Source organism: Ursus arctos, unplaced genomic scaffold (assembly GCF_023065955.2).
Source record: "Ursus arctos isolate Adak ecotype North America unplaced genomic scaffold, UrsArc2.0 scaffold_3, whole genome shotgun sequence".
NCBI classification, from domain to species: Eukaryota; Metazoa; Chordata; class Mammalia; order Carnivora; family Ursidae; genus Ursus; species Ursus arctos.
In genome coordinates, this window is record NW_026622985.1 from 71,130,577 (window position 1) to 71,148,450 (window position 17,874).

At 39.7% G+C, this 17,874-nt stretch overlaps 1 protein-coding gene across 3 annotated transcripts in view; it reads right to left on the minus strand.

The window, feature by feature from the left end:
• The window catches only part of CTTNBP2 (cortactin binding protein 2), a 145,571-nt gene that overhangs the window by 69,121 nt on the left and 58,576 nt on the right, over positions 1-17,874 (minus strand). For 2 of the 3 annotated variants that reach the window (XM_026510029.4, XM_026510030.4), the window contains exons 3-4: positions 15,106-15,330; positions 1,604-3,248 (exon numbers count right to left, since the gene is read on the minus strand). In XM_026510029.4, the coding sequence (XP_026365814.3) occupies positions 1,604-3,248; positions 15,106-15,330 (1,870 nt within the window). The remainder of the gene's footprint in view (positions 1-1,603; positions 3,249-15,105; positions 15,331-17,874) is intronic. The other variant, XM_044387842.3, reaches the window with a different exon arrangement.

Genomic DNA, 17,874 nt, shown 5'->3' on the forward strand with positions numbered 1-17,874 from the left:
CTATTTATTCACCACTCATGCTACTCTAAGTGCAATACCAAGCTCTGTGCATGTTAGGATAGTTAATCTTAATAGCCACCCTACCGCATGTAAGTAGCATAAGCTCCACATTAAAATGAGAAAACTTGCTCAGTCCAAGAAAATCACCAAAACACACAGCCATAAATTGCCAAGCCTGGATTCCAGCGCAGACCTGACATCAAAGTCCATGCTGTTTCCAATTCCCAGTTATGTGCCAAACTATGAATAACAGCCTCTCAATGAGCATAATTTCAAGGAGACAGCTTATAATTAGATAAGTAAGTCCTGGCATTTTGCTCTCATTACCTGGCAATTAGCAAGAACAGTGCTACCTATTTTTCTCATTCCCACTCCCTACACCCTGAGTTTTAAATGTAACATGACTCAAACCTTCATTTAATTCTTAAAGTTCCCTCTCATTAGAACCAGTGGTCTCTGGTAGCCACTAAGACCCCATGGTAAGAGAGACTTCTGTCAAGTTTCAATAGAACTTTGACACTCTGACATTATTTTAGAGCCACATTTACTCAGCGAAGAACTAATCCAGTCATGTCAATAAAAAGCAATGCTTTCGGGGCGCCTGGGTGGCACAGCGGTTAAGCGTCTGCCTTCGGCTCAGGGCGTGATCCCGGCGTTATGGGATCAAGCCCCACATCGGGCTCCTCCACTATGAGCCTGCTTCTTCCTCTCCCACTCCCCCTGCTTGTGTTCCCTCTCTCTCTGGCTGTCTCTATCTCTGTCGAATAAATAAATAAAATCTTAAAAAAAAAAAAAAGCAATGCTTTCTTCAAAAGTGTATAACAAAAGGGAAAAATCCAGTTCTTTATCAACTCCTTTAAGAGTCCCCTACTTCCTAAACCACATCTGCAAGGAAAACCTTCTCCACTACGGCCTACATGCGATGCTATCCATCTGTGCTCCAGTGTTGGAAGAAAACAGCCCGGAACAGAATAAATAGCTTTTGAAAGAAACTAAACTTAGAACAGAGACTTGAAATATACGTACTCTATTTTTGAGGTTAAAAAGAATACCAAACCACTATTAACTTAGAACATACCAATTACAGAGTGAATCTAATCAATTTGATTAGATAATCCGAGGTAAACTGTAGTGTTAATAACCACTTGAAGGGATTTTTTAACATTATCTCCGAAGGGATGGAATCGAACACAGCTTGTCTGGTGATGACCCCCTAATATATGAAGCCTTGTGAGATAAATATTTAAAAAGAAGGAATAGTCTTTCTTCCCATGGAAATGCTTCAGTGTCTCTATATTAATGGTCTCTATGTGCTCCACACCACGACCTTCAGGTTATTTAAAAGAAGAAGGCACTTAGCATCAAGAAACCACAATTCGTATAGCAAGACGAATCACCATACCCTGGAGCTTTTAAAGAAAAATACAAAAAAAAAAAAAAAAAAAGAGAGAGAGAGAGAGAGAGAGAAGAAAGAAATAGGAAAACAAAACCAAAACCGTATCAAATTAAAAAAAAAAGTTTCAAGGCAATGTGAAGAAAATTAAGGCAAGTGAGAAAACAGGCCACATTCTTAAAAAAGGGTATAATATTTCAATCCCTTTACCTGATGCTGTTACCAGGAGGCTGTCTGAAGCACCTGTTCTACAGGATGAGGCACTAACAGGGTTTATGGAAGAGCAAAAGGCAATGGTGGTGGGAATGACAAGGGAACTTTCTGAACATGCAGGTTGGTTCAGTCCAGGGGTTTCAGCAGGCCAGGCACCCACCTGAGACGTGGCCAGGGCTGAAACGGCACAGCCTGCCGGTGCCACAGTTAAATCTATGGATGGTTTTGGTGGCAGCTGAGGGGAAGATGATTTAGGGAGAGTCTCCTCACTTATTACCCTGTTCCCTTGTGGCAAACTGGAAGGAGGCGAAGCCATAGTTTTGTTATCAACTTTGGCCCCTGCATTGGAGGCCCTGCTGCTATCCATAATAACCTTGAGTTGGGGGTGTGGTGGAGAAGGAGTTTGGGAGAGCCCTGGCTTTTTTGGAGGGATAGGTGGAGGGTTTCCTCTGTCAACTCGTGCTACACCAGGAGTCTTTAAACTGGTCCGACCGACCGGAGGGCAGGTGCCAACGTCCCCCGTAGGGGGCACTCCAGGCCTTGGGGGCGCTCCTGCTTGAGGGCTCGTAAATCTTGACAGTGCTTGGGTCACAGTATTCCGAGCTAGTTGTTTGGCCACTAGGTTGTCACGACTTGTCGGAGAGACATCTCTGGATGGAGGACTTTGGGTAGTATTTCCATTTTGGTCTGGGTCATTAGCATTGCCCTGAAATCGAAATCTAGCTGCTTGGATTCGTGGGTTGAGACCTGGATGCAAAGCTGCATTGGCACACGGTGAGTGTAAACTGTGCGTAGGTGGTGCTTGCGAGTAGCCCTGGGGACTTATGCCTGGCGTCTGCACGGTGGGAGGGGCAGTGCTATTGGGAAGTGGGGGGGTGCTACTTGGGGAGCCAGTGCTTGGTCCGTTCTCCTCAATTCTGTTTGCACTTGGAGGTGGGACAGTAGGCAGAGAGGAGCCAATCAAGTCACCGTGGGAAGCCTGCCTGTCGATACCTGGTCTGCCCATCGCGGCACTGGTGCACACGTTTCCTTTCGTGCTTGCAGAAACAAGGGGGCTCCCTGTGGGAGGCTTCACAGGCACGGTCAAAGGCAACTTCTTCACGTGGTCAGCGCTTTCTATCACTAGGTCTGTCTGGCAAGCAACAGACCTTGTCACAGGTCCTTCTGTTCCCACAGATATGGAGACCAAACGCCTATCTTTTGTCTTTCGGGGGAGAGAGAGGCTTGGTTTGCTGTCATTTCCCCTTTTCAGTTGCTCAATCATTTTCTTCATCTTGTCTATCTCCTCTTTGAGGTCAGTGGTGTGCGCTTCTTCTCGGTGCAGTTTAGCACGAAGCTGCTCCCGTTCGGTGTCAAACTCAGAGAGCTGTTTTTCCATCTGAGCTTCCATTTCGGTGCTTCTTCGTTTCTCAGCAGAGAGCTCCTCTTCTAACGTGCTCGTCTTTTTCTTTTCCTCTTCCAGTTTGGCCATCACATCTTCTAGCTTCTGGGCCTCCTCCAGGACCTTGCCCGAGAGCTGTTTGCACTCCTTGACCAGCATGAGGACCACGTGCTTGTTCTTGCCGCGCTCCTCCTCCAGCCGGGCCGCCAGCTTCTTGTGCTCTTGCTCGAGGGCTTGCAGCTGAAGCTTCTCCATCTCTAGCTGAAAGAAATTCACAGGACAGCCCTGATTAACACGCGGAGAATCCTCGCAGCCAAAGAAGTGCTTCTTGCAAGATTTTTATTAATTGTGTAACAGCTATGTGATTTGGGTTAGCCAAAGTGCCACATTTCTAAAATGTGTTGATATGAAAGCTAATATTTTAGATACTCATTAAATGAGAAAATAGATGTAAATGGTTTAATGAAAACATCTAAATCACAGCAATAGAGAATTTTTAAAAATCTATTAAACAATAGAAAAAGAACAGTAATCTGATACTTCAGATCACAACACAGAGTTCAGAAAGTTCTGTTTTTGTGAAAATAGAACTCTGTAAGGGAACTGGTGTTCTTCTTTTTTAAAGGTTTAGTGCCTTAAGGTTATTAACGAATCTTTGAGGTACAGTATAAAGAGAAGTGCTGAAAACAGGACTTCAGTTAAATTCTAAGTTTCTGTATTTGCAAATTGTATTGCTTAACTTATTTTTTAACTTCAAGCTTCTTATGATGGGTTGCTGTAGAAATCATACAAAATCACATCTGAGCGTTCTTTGAAAACTGTAAGAACTAAAGAAATATTATTAGAACTATGATCAGTAGCAGCGAACCCAAAGTCCAACCTCATCTCCTCCAATCCTACTTGCTCCCTGAGCTCCCACGACATTGGCCTCCCTGGTTCCTGCACATTGGCCTGCCTCAGGGTCTTTGGGTCTCCCGTCTCTCTGCCCAGAATTCCACCGCACACCTTCATGCAGGGCTCCTGGCTAAGCAGATTGTGCACCGCACACGGAAGACCAGCTGGAGAGGTGAGTGGGAGCCCAAATCCAGCCCTGTCTACTCACCCGGTGTCTGCCCAGGCCTGGGGCTGCATCTGCCTGGAAAGGGCACCTTTCCCTTCACAAAAAGAAGAGTCTCTTTGCTCACCAAGCCACAGGCCACTAGAATTTATGCTTTCCAAAGAAACACTTTTCTAGTTGATCAATGTAGAGGAGCTTTTAAAACACCTCTGTATCTCCAGGTAGGGTTTTTAAATATGCACAAAAGCACCCAAAGGACAGAAGTCTGACTTCTTCAGCTCCTCCAGGCCTCTGCTCAACTGTCACCTTCACTGCGAGGCCTCCTTCTCACTGCCCTATTGAAAACAATGGTCCCTCCCACCCCTGTACCTGTCACCCTTTGCTTAGCACCTACATGCCCCCACCGGAATGTGACTCCATGAGGGCAGGGACTAGATCTTCTTTGCTGCTGTTCCCAAGACCTAAAACAGTACCTGGCACACAGTGGTGTTTAAGTGTTGACTGGATGAATAAAATTAACATATTTAATGAACTATGTTTTATGAACAAACTTCTGCACACTGATGGCCCGAGTACACAGGCCTTACAGCCTCCGAGACGCACTACTGTAACATGTTTATACGGGTTTCTCACTTCTTTCCAGAGGAGCACCTGCTGCCATGAGGTGCTCGTGAAGGGCAAATCCCCGCGCTGGGCTGTAGTAGTCAGGTAGGGCCACATGCCTGACCTGCCCAACTAGGGAAGCATTCCACTGGTAGTCCATAAAACGGCCTTATGATTCATAAAGGTTAAAGCAGATCTACCTGATAAAGACCCAGAAAGGACTCCCCCCACCGACTACCACCCCAGATGTTAGATATAAATATACTCTCGTGAGATCCAGTAATCACAGTCAGAAGGAGATGCTCACATGATCCATCAGTTGTGGGAATGTGCTCCTGCCCCTCACCCTGCTGAGAAATCCATTACTTTCACAGTCGGTCACCATCAAAAGGAGAGAATGGCTCATTAGAGCCAGACATATTATTCATTTACTCTAGGATGCTTCCTCCCTTGAAAAAGTTGAATGGCGTTGCATGGGTCCTATAAATAAGTGATTAGGAATACAGATAATTCCCCAAGAATAATTAGTGACAACTGTTTTTACACATACGCTCTACTCTATGAAATTTTAGGGGTGACTTCGTAACTAGATTGGGTAAGATGTGGGGAACAACAGTGCTGTCATATACTATATTAATATGCATATTTTATTCATCTAAATGCCTCACAGAAAATTTGACTTCTAAATAGTCAAAACACATTTAACTCTTCTAAATGCATCAAATAGTAAGTTTCTGTAGAAGGCATACACAAAGTTAGAACTATAAAGAGAATTTTAAATTTTGTGTTCACCACTGTCCCAAATTCTTACAGCGATGTTGGAAAAAGCCAAACTAGGTCAATTTTCAGCTTATTTTAAAAATATGAGTTCCATAATTTACCTTGGAAGCTGGAAAAAGAAAAAGATGTTTTGTAGAACTTTGAGGGCTATCTTCATTTTACACAACAATGAACTAAAGGCCAAATGAGTGATCTCTCTGACGTCATCTAGTGAATCAGAGTCCGCATCATGGGACTCCAGGTTCCACTTGTCTCAAGCTTTTCTCACATCATACATCTTGCCCACACTATTTCTTCACTAGGGGTCATCACATTTTATTTTTGAAATGATAACTTACGTATCACACTTGAGAATCAAACTGAAGAAAGACTTCTAACAGGAGATCCACTCAACAAATCTCACATATTTATACAGAAAACTATACTACTATCAACGCACCTGTAATTCTTTTGCATCTTTGTTCTTCCATCACTCAGACCTTATAAGTCCTAGCTCAGATGAACACAAGTTTTTTTTAACTCTTACCACGGAGAGTAGGGCACAAAGGAAGCCACATAACCAATACACCTACAAACACAAGGCTCCAGACTCCACTGCGTTCTGAGCCCCAGTCATTAATCATTCTACCTTTGTTTAGCCTTCTCTACCATTTACACTTCAGGGAATAAACTTCTGCCACTCTCCCCAAAACATCACCCAATGACCACTCAACTAACTCTCAGTCTACCCTAATACTCTTCTATCAAGAAAATTCACTCCCTCTACATCCTGTCTCCTCCCTTAAGCATGTATATATATATATATATATATATATATATATATATATATATATATGTATATATATATATATATATATTTAAATAACCACATCAATCTCTATTTCCCTCCCTTCACTCTAAGGGAGAAAGACTTCCATCTGTTCAAGGTCAGACTTTCTTCAACAATTAACTTCACTCTCCCCTGTCACCTGAGACTTGCTCCATCCGTTATCACACTGCTCTTTGTAAATAATAAACATCCCCCTCTATACCGGCTCCTTCCAATTGGTTTATAAATGTATTCCACACTTAAAAATATTTTTTTATATTAAAAAAAAAATTCCAAGGCCATTGTGGCCCAGAGACAAAGTCTTTGTGCTTGCAAGAGTAAGTGATGGAGTACCAAGGTCTGATCCCAAACTTCTCAGCTGTGTGACCTTGGTAAATTCTCCCTAAAGTTCAGTTCTATTTGGTTTCCTTATCTGCACAATAGAGCATTAATACTTATTACTTTATAAGATTAAATGAGGCAATGAATGTAAAGCATGTATCATTGTGCCTGGCATTAAAATATGTTATGTTTTCAATTCATAATACAATAACTATTTGTGCTATTTAAAAGTATGTCACTTCTGCACAGTGTTTTTCCTCGGAAAACACATTTATAGGCAAACGATGATCTACAGAATTGACCATATTAAATATATAGATGGATTTTTTAATAAGTTAGATAGCAGTCATAATTCAATTACAAAGTACATCAGAGAAAGTTTCATTATCAATAATGGTGAAATAACTTTTATTAGACTAGCTCTTCTGCAGATAATAATTACAAACCCTTAGAAAAAAAATATTTTTAAAAAATAACTATTTGAAGGCTTTGGAGAGGAGTAAGTGGTAAAAGAGGAGAGAAGTACACCCTCCATTTAGAGGAGCCAAAAGAATTGGATGAGATTTGCCCTTGTATAGCTTTTCAAGTGAGGGCAATTCCCTGTCCTGGCAGCACGGGCAGCAGGAGCTCAAGCACAGAGTGCTCCCTATACTGGCTCGAGGAGTCAAAAATGGAACTAGGGCTGCCACAATTAACCCCATCAGAATCCGTGGCTGACTCCTGAATTACATATTCATGGGGGAGACACCACCTTGAATGACAGAGGTGGTTGCTGAATGGCTGAAAGAATCAAGCAAATATTTCAGCTATTGCCAGCTGCAAGGAGACATTCTGGAGTCTGAATATAAGCAGGTTAAGTGCTTACTAGAACACTTGAGGTGCTGTTTCCAGCCTTTTTCTCCCAAACACCAAACCACATGTGCTCCTGATCTTGAGACAAAAATTAGTTTTCAAGTTCCAAAATGCTGAATTTTACCTGTGTTCTCTTGTCCAAGTTTAAACCTCTAGATTCATTTACCTATATTTACAATACCTTGGTGCTGTGGACGTTGGGGCAGGTAATTTTTCTCCCGTGGAGGCCTGTTCTGTCCATACCAGGCTGTTCAGCAGCATCCCTGACCTTCACATACTTGATGCCAGCAGCACCCTCTCCCCAAGTGTGACAACCAAAAATGTCTCCAGATGGGGGTGCCTAGCTGGGTCAGTTGGTACAGTGTGTGACTCTTGACCTTGGGGTTGTGAGTTCAAGCTGCCCACTGGGAGCAGAGATTACTTTAAAAAAAAAATTTTTTTTTTTAAATGTCTCCAGACTTTGCCAGAAGTGCTGTGGGAGGCAAACTGTCCTTGGCTGTGAACCACTGGATTAGAAGTAAAGATTACATAGGAATTAGTTTCATTCTTTGGGACGCCTGGGTGGCTCAGTCATAATCCAAAGGCTCTGCCTTTGGCTCAGGTCATAATCCCAAGGTCCTGGGATCACCCTGGCAGGCATGGGGGGGGGGGGTGAGGTAGGGAGTCCCTGCTCAGCAGGGAGCCTGCTTTTCCCTCTCCCTCTGCCACTCCCCCTGCTTGTGCTCTCCCTTCCTGTCTCTGTCAAATAAATAAAATCTTAAAAAGAAAAAAAAAAAAAGAAAAAGAAAATTGGAATGGCCTTCTATATTTCAAGGAACTTGAATCCACAAATAAAAACTTTATCTCAAAGAAAATTTCTAGTTCATATGGCTTTACCTGTGATGTCTACCAAACATTAAAGAAAGAAATAATGCCAAACTTATATATACCCTTTCAGAAAAGAGAGAAGAAAATGTTCCAATTCATTTTATACCAGAATTACCTTGAAGTCCAAACCAGTCAAGGATTTTTCTTAATTTACAGAAAAATGATCACTCATGAATAAAGATGCAAACTTCCTATCAAAATACAGGCTAACCAAATCCAGCAATATACTAAAAAGATTAATAAAAGGTAACCCTCTGAAGTTTACCTCAGGAATGCAAGTTGTTTCAGTATTCGAAAATAAGTGTAATTCATCACCTTAAAAGACTTAAGAGAAAAACCATGACCACACCACACCAATAGATGCAGATAAACCATTTCACAAAATGCAAAACCCATTCATGATAAAAACCTCTCAACCTAGAATAAAACCTCAGTGACGTAAAGGGCATCTATAAAGAAGCACAGCTAACATCATACTTAATGTTGAAACTCACTCTTTCCTCCCTGAGAAAAGGAGAAAGCACTGAAGTCGTCTCTCACCACTTCTATTCAACAATATACCACTGGAGGTTCCAGTCAGTATGATGATAGGAGGGTGTGGGGAGAACAAGGCAGGCAGACAGGCAGACAGGCAACTTAGAAAGCAAGTAGTAAGATGGGTTCTATTCACAGATGATATGTTTGTTTACCCACAAAACCATATATAATATACAAAACAACTGCTAAAACTAATAAGCAAGCTTAGCAAGATCACAGGATACAATGTCAACATACAAAAATAATTTCAATACCTGTATACTAGCCATAAATACCTGGAAAAAAGTTTTTAAAAACACAGTGTGATTTATAACAGTATCAAAAACATAAAATACTTAGGAGTAGACCCAGCAAAAGGCATTTAAGACCACTACACTGAAAACAATAAAACATTGTTAAAAGAAATCATCAAAAACTAAAAAATGGACAAATATGCTATGATAATGGGTTAGGAGACTCAATCTTGTTCATGTCCATTCTCAACAAAGTAGTCTACAGATTCAATAAAATTTCAATCCCTGCAAACTTTTGGGAAAACCAACAAACTGATTTCAAATTTGTAGGAAAACAGGCAAAACAATTTTGATAAAGGAAAAGCAAAGTTGATCTTTCCCCACCTGACTTATTTCACTTAGCATAATACCCTCTAGATCCACATGATTTCACTTACATGGGGGATTAAAAAAAAAGAAAACCACAAATGAAGAAACAAAAAACAGAAACAAATGCATAAATACAAAGAACAAATTGATGGTTACCTGAGGTGGGGGTGGTGAAAAGATGGGTGAAATAGGTGAAGGGGATTAAGAGGTACAAACTTCCAGTTAAACAGGTCACAGAAATGAAAAGTACAGTAGAGGGAACACAGTCAATAATACCGTAATAACACTGTTTGGTGACATGCAGTAGCAACACTTACCATGGGGAGCACTGCATAATGTACCGAACTGTCCGACCACTATGTTATACACTGGAAACTAGTATAACATTGTATGTCAACTATACTTCAATATTAAAAAATTAAAAAAAAACAAAAAACAAAATCGAGACACTTACAGTTTCTGCATTTAAGGCTTAATATTTAACTACAGTCATCATTTTACCTGAAGTTCTCCTATACAGGTAAGACTAATTCATGATGAAAAAACTCAGAAGACTGTTCAGTGGTTGCTTGGATTGGGGAAGGAACTTATGGGGAAAGTATTCCAGGAAATTTTCTCTGGTGAAGGAAATATTTTCTATCTTATAAGAGGTACAGATTCCACAAGTATATGCATTTCTTAAGCTCATCAATTTGTATACTTAAGATGTATAAGTTTCACTTCATGTAAATATATCCTTAAAGAGCTGTTAAAATGGTGAATTCCAGGTTTGTATATTCGCTTTTTATCGTGCTATGGATTAGCAATTCTGAAACTACCCTGTGTGTTCTAGGCTCAAGTAATGAGTAAATCAATTTAAGTATAATGGGAGCCAGGTTTCTCACTATTGGAGAAATTAGTTTTAAATAGAGAAAGGACAAGAACATACTCTATGGCTTTGGTTTAGAATCAGAGGTTTCAATATCAGTATGAATTCACGGTTTGATAATAGACATATAAATAAAATATAAATATATGTGTGTTTATAAAAATATATATGATTATGGTAAATATACATAATTTCCTAGCTCTAGATTTGTCCCTAAACACCATTTTCCATTAAAAAAGAAATTAATGGTCCCCGGAGTAATAGCTAATTCCAGAGGCTGGGATAGGAAAAATGTAAGATGAACCTGGAATAGTTTGCTGCAAGAAAATAAGGAAGTACTCAAAGAATGATGGAAACATATCAAAAGGAGTCAGCTTAAAAGGGCTCTCACTGGCTCAATCTGGGATTGTTTTGAGCAGTGACCGAGGGCTGTGGATTTAAGGAGTCAGGTAGAGACAGCCCCCCCCAACTCAACCACACATTACTACAATTATAAAGGAATCCTCACCTCCTATATACGTAGATTATGGAGTTCCAGTTGACTTTGTTATATTATTGTTCACTTTGTATCTACTCACAACCATTTTCAAGTAGTGGCCGAATTCCCTGAAGGGAAATTCTGCATGAGCAGTATCACCAAACCCTTTTGCAAAAAAAAGTGGATTGTGTGGAAGAGCTTAGGAGAACTTAGACAGCTTCATTGGTAGTGAGAAAGTGGGTGGTTGCTCCAAGAATAGCACCCAGACTGGAAGCCATGAATGAAGAAGCACCAAACAACTGTTTTTACAGAATGAAAGGGAAAACTATGTAGGTGGGAGCAGAGCAGCAATGTAAAGGCAATTAGATCTAATTCAAAGTGGAAAACAGAGAGGAAAGCAATTAGGGTCAACTGTAAAATGAGAAAGCAGAATGCATGTTTGTCACAACCACAAAATACTTCTATGACATTTAACTGTATTCCTCACTGCTGCCCTAAATCATTCAATACTCACTCAGTGCCTTCTGTTCCCTTCACCTGGTCACCTCTACCCATCTGCCCAATCCTGGTCAACAAACAGCTAACAATGAGATACATTAAAATATTTTTTCCTTATAGGGGCTACAGCTATCAGTCATGCTCTGCAGTTCTCATCTGACCCCTCCTCTTCATCTAGAGTTTCAAGAGAGGGAGGGCAAGACATGGATCAAGTGAACTACCCTCTCCTCCAAATCTCTGCTCACAGACACAGACCTCAGTCTCCAGTTCCCCCCTTAATAATCACTCTGCAATGCTCCCGGGGAGTCAAAATGAATTATATAAGATTCATGAATGAGCTAAAAAAACAACCATCCTTGTACAAGACGTCCTAAACAGGCTTTCTAAAAAATAGTATTTTAGATGATTCTCTATCACGTTATTCTTGAAAGTCTAGAGAGCAACTTTAAATTGTATTTCTATGTTATAAAGCATATATAATGATATGCTTGATATAACGGTATTATATAATGAAGTAGAGAGTGCTGAATACAAATGGCAGAACCAAGTACAATTCATCACAGGAAGAAAAAGGCATATGAAATAAATTAAAACAAATAATTTGATTGCTCTTTTCTGACCCATTTGTCATTTCTTTGGTTGTCTAGCACCTGAAACTCCTTCCTATGTTAGGAGCATTCTCCACCTTATGATTCTCCCTGGTAGAAGCTAAATATGCCCCATAGCTGCTTTCCTGATCTTCCTTACAGCCAGAGAGAGAGTGGGGGGCCTGTTTGGCCAACCAAATGCTCCTGCTCTTAGGCTTCAAATTGGAAATGAGCGTTGCAAAAAGCAGGGCCAGAGGAGGCACCACTTAAGACCTAGAGCATGATGGTAACAACCCACTGCAGACTAGATCGACAGTGATCATTCGTCAGGAACACTGGCTGATTAAGGCCTGGTCCCCCAGCTTTCCCAGCCATGCTCTACCACGCTGTAAGCCAACCAAAACACTTTCCTGCTTAACTCAGGAATACTGGCTTCACCAGCTCACACTAAGAATCCTGCCTGGCACATCTCGTGCTTTTCAACTTACCTCATTATACTAAGTTGCCAGCTAGAAGAAGCTATAGTTAATACAGAACGACTGTTAGTTTTTCACTGGTTAAAAAAAAAAAAAAAAATTGCTCCCCTCTGAATTTTCTAGGTTTTGTTTTGGCTTCTGACTTGTAAAGGTTCTGTTCAAATCAAAAAGTCTTTCCTATTTCAGGGCTAGAAATTATACTTTATAAGTATAAATAAATGATTGAAAATAAATTAGAATAGAAATTCCATTAACATATGATGCACATAATAAATAATGAAAACCCAAATATCATTCCACCCTGGGTTACTGGCTCTAAACAGAAAGTAGATTACTGGAGGCAAAGTTCCCCATGATGATTACTCATTAGCTTATTCAAAGTGGCTTTACAGGCTTAGTCCATTTGCCAAATTGACTCTTGCCCAAATTTTCCTGGCACACAAATTACCAAACAGTTAACCCTCCTATTAGTAGTCTCAGCAGGAATCAATGCATGAATGAGCATGGAGCCTCTTCTCCCGCCTTGAAAGGCCAACCGGAGCAGTGCTCAGGCCAAATGTCTTAGAATTACCAAAGAGCTATGTCCAGTGTCAGATAATAAATACTTGAATTGTAGATAATGGGACCTTTGCTTTCCCCAACTTCTGTTCTGGCAGTAATTTAAAGAACTGGACTCATTTAAAATAATGGATTTTTTGTCTTTCTGATTTTAGATTTCTAGAGCTTCAATTTATTCTATACGCAAGAGACGTGAAGACGTTTGGTTAAAATATTTACTTTCAGGACGAAAGGTTACAGGTAATTTCGTTGCTAAAAAGATGACTTTGGTGTTTCTGCTCTTATCAACGGATGTGATATTTTCTTTAAAAGTAAAGATTCAGGATAAGAGTACAAAATCTAACTTCTCACATGCTACAATCTACCAGAAGAGAATATTCTTTATGGACAAAGAGCAGCACGGCCTATCAGAGCAACCTTTCACTGAGACTACACAGGCCAATGAATTTGACCATAAAGGACTCCTGTATCCCCGTTATACGTGGGAGACAGATCACTGGCTCATTTCGTATTAGCCTCTCAGGACCCATAGGACAGAAACAATTTCCTTTCACTTCCAGCCAGGTTGGAAATGACCCAGTCATTCAGAAACAAACAGGATGTAAGTTGATTAAAAAAAAAAAAATCAGCTAGATAATAAAATCTTTGATTCAACTTGAAATGAGTTCCTTCCTTTTCTCCTACAAGAGAAATGATAGATAAAATACAAAACTGAAGTAAAATTTAGGAAAGCATGCATTTTTATACATTAAATGCAAATTACAATGAAAACAAAATATTTTCTTATTTTTGATAGCACAGCATAAAACCCAGCAGAAATACTTTATTATGAAATAGCTCATTTGACACGTTAAGAACATAATTGAAATGTGTCTCATCCAAGAAATACAAATGAGCTTCAGTGACATCAGCTGAAATATACTGGCTCTTGCTTATGCGGTTCCTGGGGATTTCAGAAAATCTCCAGAGACCTCAATGGTTGCTCTGCAGGGCTTTGTAAAGGGTTTGTAAAGTTCAGAGTAAAACTGTTTGATTTTGCCTCACACACATGGAAAGCCTTCTAGTCTTCCGTGCTATTTTACCCAGTGCTTTTAGTTTTCTACCGCGGGACATACTGAAGAAGAGGTTTGCTTTCACTCAACACCTATACTGGAACATGGGCACATATATGTCAATGCAAGGATATAATTGCAGGGACACTAAATGACAGTATCATAAATATTTACAGTATACTGCATTCAGGTTCATTGTCAACCAGGTGTTACATGTGAACCATAACAAGTTCTCTGAAAAGGACGAAGACACACTGCTTTAATAATGGTTGGAAGAACAGATTACTTTTAATTCTAATCATACTAGACATTATTAGCTTCTCTGACTTCTTCACTCTCTTCTAATAAACGGAATTAGTAGTCTGGGAAGCCTATCAGAAGAACAAAATTTGAACTTATATTTCCTTATGGCTGATGGCAGTAAGTCAGGAAAGTTTTTATCACTTAGGACTCTTGGAAGCATGTACTCCAGTACAATAATAAATACGTGTATGTGTGTTGGTGGGGGAGGTGAGGAGGGGCGAGGAGGTTGGTTTAAATGAAACACATGTGAGCAGGAGCCTGGAGGTCTGCCCCAGACACGGCCATCAGACCCCAGAGGCGAGTTTGAGACGAACCAGGACTTCAAGATGACATGTTGTTAGATTGCATATACCACGCAAATTTCATTCTATTCTCCTCATGCTGATTTCATTTTCCAAAGACATAATTTAAAGAAGTAATTTCTAGTTCCAAAGAAATATCTGAGACAGTTGGGGACACCACCATCTGATCAGCGCCCTGGTTGCAATACTGGATCACACCCCCCCGCCCAGCAGTTAAGCATGTCTTATGGCACCAGAAAGGGAAGTCCAAAAAAAAAAAAAAAAAAAAAAAAAAAAAAAAAAAAAAAAAGCATACTTTAAAGAAAGCATCAAAGTAACCTTTATAGAAAACATAATTTCTTTGTTATTCTTATTTTATAGCTTAGTGTTATTTTTTAATTATATTTGAAAAGGGTCACCAGAATCTGTCAGCATTTTGCCTTTTGAGGCAATTATCCCCACCCTTCTTGAAAATATGACAAGATTTAAGAACAAACAACAAGCCTGGAGAAGGCTTCTTCATCCTACACTGTGTTATAGGAAAAATGACTGTTTGAAAGTCTCAATACCTTCTTTTGTCTGCTTTCAGCAGCAGCCAGCTGTGTGGACATCCTTTCTTGCATCTTTCTGCAGTGGGCCATGACTGCTTCAAGGATGGAGAGGGGGTTGGTACAAACTGGCTTCTTCTCTTTATCGCCGGCACCTGCCTCATAGTCTCTCTGCAGTGCCAAGAATGGGTCATTCAAATTAAATCTCCCATACCGTTCCTGGATAAATACCTCCTTCCTGCGAGCCTAGAACAAAATCAGAGGAATGTATTGAAGAAAGAAATAAAAATATACAGAAAGATATTTATAAGAAGGTTTTGTGATTACTTTTCCAAATGGTATTCACAACTGTTTTGAGTAATGGCTTACGTATGATGTCAGGCGCTGAGCGAGAAGCGAGGGGAATGTGACCCCAATCCCTGTCTAGCCTGGCATGCCATTCAGCCTACTTTTAAATTTTCTTCCTTCATGAATGTCTTTTAAATTACAAATGAAGCAAATACAGTTTTTTCCCAAGATGCTCATCACTCCTTCAAGAATCTGTGTTTTAGGTACAGTCTTTTCTAGTTTAAAGTAAAATCAGAAGTACCAACAATCAAAATAGCTTCTAGCAAAAGTTCAAAAATAAAATTATGTCTACCTTGATAGAACTTTTTTTTTTAATGATTTTTTATTATATTATGTTAGTCACCATACAGTACATCCCCGGTTTCCGATGTAAAGCTCGATGATTCATTAGTTGCGTATAACACCCAGTGCACCATGCAATACGTGCCCTCCTTACTACCCATCACCGGTCTATCCCATTCCCCCACCCTCCTCCCCTCTGAGGTCCTCAGTTTGTTTCTCATAGTCCATAGTCTCTCATGTTTCATTCCCCCTTCTGATTACCCCCCCTTTCTTTATCCCTTTCTTCTCCTACCGATCTTCCTAGTTCTTATGTTCCATAGATGAGAGAAATCATATGACAGTTGTCTTTCTCTGCTTGACTTATTTCACTTAGCATTATCTCCTCCAGTGCCGTCCATGTTGCAGCAAATGTTGAGAACTCGTTCTTTCTGATAGCTGAGTAATATTCCATTGTATATATGGACCACATCTTCTTAATCCAGTCATCTGTTGAAGGGCATCTTGGCTCCTTCCACGATTTAGCTATTGTGGACATTGCTGCTATGAACATTGGGGTGCATATGGCCCTTCTCTTTACTACGTCTGTATCTTTGGGGTAAACACCCAGTAGTGCAATGGCTGGATCTTAGGGTAGCTCAATTTTTAACTTTTTAAGGGACCTCCACACTGTTTTCCAGAGTGGCTGTACCAACTTGCATTCCCACCAACAATGTAGGAGGGATCCCCTTTCTCCACATCCTCTCCAACAATTGTTGTTTCTTGCCTTGTCAATTTTTGCCATTCTAACTGGCGTAAGGTGGTATCTCAGTGTGGTTTTGATTTGAATTTCCTTGATGGGTAATGATTTTGAACATTTTTTCATGTGTCTGTTAGCCATTTGTATGTCTTCATTGGAAAAGTGTCTGTTCATTCTACCTTGATAGAACTTCTATTTCACATAATACTTATCAAGCTCAGTCACAAAATATAAATCTCCTACAAGTTTTGTAGAGCCAGAAAGAATTTATAAGGATATCTGCTAAAGAAGAAAATACTTGATGAAATTTTTATGTCAAAAAGTCACAACATTCATATTTTGTGAAGTTTGACTAAACTACAAAAAAAAACCCCAAAACCTAGAAGATTTAAGAAGATGCAAATATCTCCTCATTGTTGAAGGGCATGAAAATAGAGTTCAAAGAGTCCCAGAAAAGAATGTAACCTCATTTCACTCTCAGTGTCAGTCCGTTAATTTCACATCCACATGGCACTAAATGAAATTTTCTATAATTAGCCTACAACAGTCTTTGCATAAATGGAAAACAGTAGAAATATATTGAAACTAGCAACATTTTCCGAACTTAGGTCATGTAGAATAGCCACTTGAAAAAAATTATTCTATGTCACTGCCAGTGGAAAAACTAAATTACTTTACAATAAATCAAGCTAATTGTCCAAAACATTAAATGTTTTCTACAGAAATATTACATAAATTTCTTCACTTTAAAAGTGCATTGAACAACGAGACTTTTCCATTTTTAGACCACTGTGAGCAAGCCAACAACTAGATAAACACAAGTGCAAATGACAAATGGGCAAATCTAACATTTCTTTTCCTATTACCAAATTAGATTAAGAAATACAGTTGACAAAAAGCCCAATTTCACCATTAAATTTAAGCTAGGATCATTTCAGAGGATCATTTTAAACTTAAAAGTCAACATGATTTATGAGTGAAAAAGCATTTGATATTTCTAGATTCTTCAAATTCAATTAAGTCATCAATAAACTGAGTATCACTTCCAAGATGCAATTTCAAAAGCGAGTTCATTTTGCTTTCCTTCACTTTTCTCTTAATTTTTGTTCAACGTAGTAACTCGTCCCCCACCCCTGGATGAAAACCTGAGATACCCCTATGAATTTTCTCTTACTTTTTTTTCCTCTTACTTTTCTCTAAATACAAGTCTTATAGTCATTTTAAGATATAAACCTGTCTCAATGCACCTTCCTTTTCCCAGCAAAGATCTGTGGCAGGGTAATCTGTACTGCCTGGGAAAGGAGGGTTGATGAAAACATCTCTCCCTTTACATAAATCGTCTCCCCCTCTTTCTAAATGGTTTCCATTCTCTCTGGGCTAGAAGGGCCTGCAAGTGAGGGGAGCAGGATGATTCCACCTGACTG